At 42.5% G+C, this 6,619-nt stretch overlaps 1 protein-coding gene across 1 annotated transcript in view; it reads left to right on the top strand.

Annotated features, from left to right (window-relative positions):
* The window catches only part of LOC126203100 (uncharacterized), an 88,832-nt gene extending 86,654 nt beyond the window's left edge, over positions 1-2,178 (top strand). Inside the window, exon 3 of the mRNA XM_049937341.1 lies at positions 1-2,178. This exon is cut by the window's left edge and continues 1,401 nt beyond it. Within this exon, the coding sequence (XP_049793298.1) occupies positions 1-1,807 (1,807 nt within the window). The 3' untranslated portion in view covers positions 1,808-2,178.
* Positions 2,179-6,619: the final 4,441 nt, after the last annotated feature.

The raw sequence follows: 6,619 nt of genomic DNA, 5'->3' as shown, positions 1-6,619 counted from the left end.
TAATATTTTCAATTTTTATGGGCCTGTTATTATTACAGGTGGAGCACTGCTCCCAGTCAGTTCAAACGATTCTTCTTCATCATCCTACGAAAGTGGCGCACTTAGTAATGGCAGCTACAATCCCAGTAATGTCCTTTACATTGCCGACAAAGAAGCAGTTTCCACTCAAACTTCGAATGTCGCAAAAAATTTCAATTATAGTAGTTTAGCAAACAGTGGAATGACCATGGTTTTTCTCCCTACTAGACTTGCTAATAGATTACTTCTACAGAGCTATAATCACGAAACTGACGGTTCAGTTCTAAATGCGGGGAGAAGTCGTGGAATTGATGTTAACTCAGCTAGGAGTCTACACAATGGACCATTCAATCAACCAACCACCTCTTCACACTTTGACAATCCATCTCCTCATACAGGAGGTGAAATCAGCCCTCCCTCTGCCTGGTCGGAAGATCCACACCAGGATACTGCAGCCCACAACAATGGGGTATCTGAACACAACAATGGTACACTAAATGTGTCGGCAAATATGGGAAATGACCTTTCCATCTCTGGAGCAGGCACTATGGGTTTCAGTGGCACAGAATCCGGCAGTGCACCAGGTAAAGCGTATAATGTTTATCCTGACAGTAATGTGTTAAGTGCAAAAGCGAGTTTACCTCCATATACTGGTCCAGCTGGTCAAGAAAGCCAGATTCCGTATAGTGTGAGCTCCACAGAAAGAACTACGAATCATGATTCGCCTTTCACAGGATATGATAATAGCATTGTTAGTCCCAACACGAATGCAGGAATTTGGTCTACTGATGATAGGAACAAAATTATAATGAACTTCGATGAACCAAGTACACCTGAAATTGGAACCAGTGTTGGGGCACCGGTTGCAGGTAGCCTACCAAACCAAGGATCCCATTCCGGATCTGTACCTGCTGACACATCGTTCACAGGATATGATAATAGCATTGGTAGTTCCAACACGAATGCGGGAATGTGGTCCAGTGACGATAGAAACAAAATTATAATGAACTTTGATGGACCAAGTACAACTGAAACTGGATCCGGTGTTGGGGCATCGGTTGCAGGTAGCTTGCCAAACCAAGGATCCCATTCCGGATCTCTACCTGGTGACACATCATTCACTGCTCCAGGCACTCGACAAGAAAGGGGATGGAAGATACGAGGTCGCATTGGTTTCGAATGGAACCCAGAGCTTTCTGGGATCACTGATAGTAGGATGTTAACCACACCACCAGAAAATGCATGGAACGGTCAATGGGGAAATTATGGGACTTCCTACGGTCCTACAATGGGAGCACAAATTTATGGCTGGAAAGGTCCACCGCAACCTTACTGGCAAGACTATAATGCACTTTATCCATTCAGGAATCAAGTATATGGAGGCTACAGTGCAACTGGGGGATTCGTGCCACCTCCATATGCTTCACATGGGAGATCAGCAGGTAGAGCAGGTTCTATGTGGATAGAGGGTGACATCTGGAGAGATTATACCTATGGAGAGCCTGATTACACTACATCTCAAGATGGCCAACCAACGACATACTACGGACCTGGTGCTTCACCATTCTTTGGAGAGGGGGATGTTAATTATTCACCAACAAAGCCTCGCAAAGGGAGACCACTGTCTCACACTGGTGCCAGCTTAGTAGGAGGCGTCCCCATTGGAGCAGCCAGAAGAACACCAAGTGGGCGGTACGCTGGTCGACGCCCCACTCATAGCAATCAGTATTACGGACCGCGGCAACAAGGTGGAAGCTACAATCCAAATTTATTGCATTCGCTGGGATAATAACTGGTGGCTATCAGCCAATATTTCGTGTTTTCATTTCTTCACAGCAGGTGAAATCAATCAAAATAAAGTTTTATGGGAAGCTAGCCAAATGAGTAGCACGTGGCTACTCAGTGAAAAATAATGGTATCGCAACAAGGACATGAGGTCTACAAAGAATAATAGTGTCATGCTTTTTCTAATTTAATCAACAATCAATGTTTTCAACAAACTGCATTTACTTTTACTATTCCTCATTCTCTGAAGACACATTTCGAATTAACATCAATATTATGAATTGTGAGTCAATTTTATATAGAGAGATATACATGTATGTACTCACTTATAGTCATCTGCATCAATGTGAGAGGCCAACATTAAATTTTATATTTACAGTGTGAATGTTAATGTCAGTATACATTTTGGCTTCAAATGTTATAATAACTGTGTAAAAATTTCATCAATGCATCTAATTACATATAGGGTTTAATGAGAGTAAATAGTACCTACAATCAGCCCTTGCTGATAGAGAGAGAGAAGTGGCCCATCTAAACGTTTCAGCACAAATATCTGTGGTACACCAATAGATACTGAAAGAGACTCACTGGTATGAATGTAAGACAGATGCTCATAACCGTTAATGCTATGAGACATTCTAAAGAGTAAGCAAATATCAGTTCCAACACAAACTTATGTTTGTTTAAATGGACTCCCCATATTACTGGGTGGTTATAATTGAACCTTCCCTATTTAACACGTTATAACACGGAAACTAATGACCTTGCGAGTACCAAACTTGGGACCTTTAATGTCCAGAGCATGGGGTGCATGATTTCCATGCATCGCAGCACCACCGTCCAGTTCAAACTATGACCATGAGGTGCCATGATCAGTCATTGTGATTCAAAGTCTCACACACCTGACGCGTCGCATTGCACTTGTTGATGTGTCAACATGAGCTTGGACAAAAGAATCGGGGCATTATTGATGAACCTGTACTATCAAAACAACAGTAATGCTGCAGCTGCAGTTCGAGATTAGCGCCGGCCGAAAGGATTACGGTAGGGTCTTGTTTCTCCACCTGCTGTGCGGAGAACTGGAGAACTGGGCGTAGCTCCGGGAAAAGGCCAACGACCTGTTGCACCATAGGTGGCTGATGGAATCGCTGTTGCTATGGCAGACAACACTGCACGCAATTCCCGATCGTTAGGCAGGGCGTGTGCTGTGTCACGACAGTTTAACATCCTGTTACCCGCTGTGTGGAAGGTGCTTCGAACCATTCTTAAATGGTATCCATATAAGATCCATATCGTCCAGCAGCTTGCATCACGGAACGCACAACGACATGTTGACTTCGCTCTCCACCTTCTCACAAAGATTTAATTTGACTGAAGAGTGAGATGAACTCAGAATTTCCGGGTGTGGGGATCTTCACCTTCAGTCACTGTGCATTAAGTTCCTCTGTATGGTGAACGTGTCACCGTATGACGTGGCTTCATCATTGGCCCGTTCTTTCTTGAACTGGTTGGCGCCCATGGACCAAAGACGTGGAGTGTGACTGGTCAGCGTTACCGCGATATGCTTCACACCTGTCTCACAGGAGAGAAACGCATTGAACTCAAGAATTTTCATGTGGTCCAACTGTGCAACGCTCATGAAGTTTACCTGCTTCTCCGAAACAAACATGGAAACGATTGAATTACCAGGCGATCGTTTCCAAATGCTTGTCCGGCACGATCACCTGACCTCACTCCCTGTGATTTCTGGTTGTGGGGCTAGTTGAAGGACACGGTTTACCAGGGAAACATTCACACATGTGCTGATCTTAAACGCTGCATGTCAAGAGAGGTAGCCAGCATATGGTAATTAGTTTTCGTGTTATAACGTGTTAAATAGGGAAAGTTTAATTATAACCTCTCGTTATTTTTTGCACCATCAGTAACACGACAAAAAACAGTGGCGTTTTGGTTGCTTCACAATATGTCAGTTACAACTCAAGAAATTGAAAAGAGAAATTAACCCTTTAAATAAACTAAATGCACAGTTACTGCGCATCCAGAGGTACAAGCGTGATGCCCATATGTCAGTGTTCGTAACAGGAAATCCTATTATTACTTTCAGCTCTCATGACAACAGTAAAAATAAGATTACGTAAGTCCGTTACATCGCGATTATGAGCAACGTGGGCGGTCTTTATTTACATGAGCTTCTGTCTTACATTCATACCAGTGAAAGTGATTTTCCATTATCTATTTTTGTTCCAGAGATATTTGCACTTATCTATTTAAGTGAGCGACCCCATATAAAGCAGAGTGTATGCGTGTATGTCTGGGATGTCCTCTCACATCTCTGAGACGATTTCAGCTACACTTGGCAAAGAAACAACAAGCCTCATAAATATCAGTACTGTGAGATTTATAATCTCCTATCTCCAATAGGAGAAAAGGCATGGGCAGAAACGTGTTTTCTATCCAGTCCCTCGGGTACAGAATGCTCTGCACGACAGACATTTGTGTGGGAACAGTACCAGCCTGACATATCGGCCTGCTTTGCAGGGAAGCCTACATGTTAGGGGCAATGAAAGGAAGTATATGGAACTGCATATGCCAATGAGTACAGATGGGGACAGTTTTAGGTGGATAGAGGAGGGGATGGACTGAAAGAGGGGAATAGTGGGAGGTGCATGAGGTATTTGCACAGCCTTGAGGGGTAAAAGGCAGATGGAGAAGGGGAAAGGCTAGGTGGAGATAGAAACAGAGATGGGGAGGAGGGTGTGGTTACAAGGAGGAGGAGGAAGATTCCGAAGAAATAACTGATTTAACAGGTTTGTGACAACTGCAAAACAAATGTGAGTATGAGGTTCCCTTTTGTGCCAAACATTTTCTACATGACAATACAAAAACTTACAAGGATTATGGAATTTTTTGTCGCATTGCTTTATGAAGCCTCTACTCATTGTGGCATGAAATCAGACATAACCTAGACATGTTCGAGGAGAACATTCCTACACCCTTTTTGCAAATAAGTATACGAAGCCTTCATGTCAAAAGACCTGGATGGTGGCTACAAACAGAGACTTTTGATGCACAGAACCGAACCAACAGCGATAAAATTGTTGTTTCAGAAATCAGTTCTAAGGTTGGTTTAAAGTACTTCTCCATTCTGTGGCTTGTCGGCTCTCCTTGTCATTACACACTTCTCTATTTTAATCGTTCACGATTACCTTATATATTATGAAAATGTCTACCCACGCAATTATTTCCTTCCACTAACTACAGTTGCAGTATCGATTCACGTCATGATGTGGATCCGTTCATTTTATTTCATTACGTTATTTAAGTGTTGTTTTTTTTCCGCTTAGTCCTTCATTACTCCATGAGTCCACCTGAACTTCTACACGCCCCTGAAACACCTTATTTCATTGTATTACGGGCCTTACAGCTTTATTTTCTTCCTCATTGTCCACATGCTTCACATCTTTTGGCGGGTGGTGTATACTTCGTGCTGAATGGGTTCTAGAAAAATGCATTCACAACAAATAACTCGCGTGCAGAATTATATTAATCTTTCTCCCTTCTTATTTTGTTTGCTGTAATCGTGCTGTCCCGTTAATTTCTCTTCGCTACCTTCACCATCGAGAGAATATAAGTCTTCCATAACTTTAATATTAGTGTCCTACATTTACTTCTTTTGCAAATTCATTTCCCTATCAGCAACATCACAATGTCTTTTCAATTCCACCATCACATGCTCTCCTGTTTTTTGTAGATAATCTTCTGGTCTACTGGTAATTTCCTTATTCATTAAAAAAAGTTTTCTGATTTTCATTTCAATGATCCCTGTCTTCAGGTAACCGTCCGTCTTCTGGAAATCCAGTTACAATGATTAAATAAATATCTACATATCAATTTCTTTTCCGCCTTTCAATGTTCTTATTTTGGACACAGATTTAACGTTCTAACATTTCATGTGCCCACACTAATAATCATTCTCTTTTTGGATGACAGCTCCTCACAGGCAGTTACCGCCCGAGAGGCGAATGAGGAATATTTGGCCCAACAGGAAACCACGATGGGCAATTTTAGCTCAGAACTCCAGGCGTTTTCCAAGATAATGTGGAGTTTTCTCGTTGCCTTCCCGATAGCAGTAGTGCAGCCATTAAATTGATCACAATCACGCTGTAGGTAAGATCACAATTTCCGTGCCATCTGCTTCTGTTCTGCTGTGACTGCTGGAGGATCTGCTGTATTTCTCCAGGTTGAAGATGCACTGAGTAGTAACCCCGACAGTGAGGGTCACGTTAGTTTTCTAACACAGATCTGTGCAAGTATTAAAACTTCAGCATTATCGACGTATCCATACTAAAATGGACGCCAGGCTGAAGGCCGGAAGAGACGGCGTCTATGCCAGAAACTGATCCATACCTGCTGCGGTGATCTGGCTTCGAGTTATCATTGCATGTTAATGTCTTTATCGCGCTCTTGGATTCAGGTAAGTCTGCCACTCGTGTAATAGCAACTGCTTTGGAATCCATGTCCATATGCCTGTGCAGCTATTGACAGCATTTGAAAATTGAAGATAGTATTTCGGAAACGGTAATCCAAGAATGGAAAATTTGCGATTACGGCCTATAGGGCGATGTTCCTCCTTCTCCCTATCAACGGTAGTACTGTGTGTGAACAAAAATTATACTTCTAAGTAAAAACAAAGTTCTAAGGGGTGTCTAACTTGGAAGCCGTTTCCAAGACACAGGAGTAGAGGTCACGAGATTCTGAACATCACATCTCACAACTGGGTGAGGCTCATATTAGCATGTTCTTATTCCTTGACAGT

The sequence above is a fragment of the Schistocerca nitens genome, chromosome 9, assembly GCF_023898315.1.
Source record: "Schistocerca nitens isolate TAMUIC-IGC-003100 chromosome 9, iqSchNite1.1, whole genome shotgun sequence".
NCBI lineage: Eukaryota > Metazoa > Arthropoda > Insecta > Orthoptera > Acrididae > Schistocerca > Schistocerca nitens.
The sequence above is the reverse complement of the archived record's forward strand: the minus strand, read 5'-3'. Positions and strand labels throughout refer to the sequence as shown.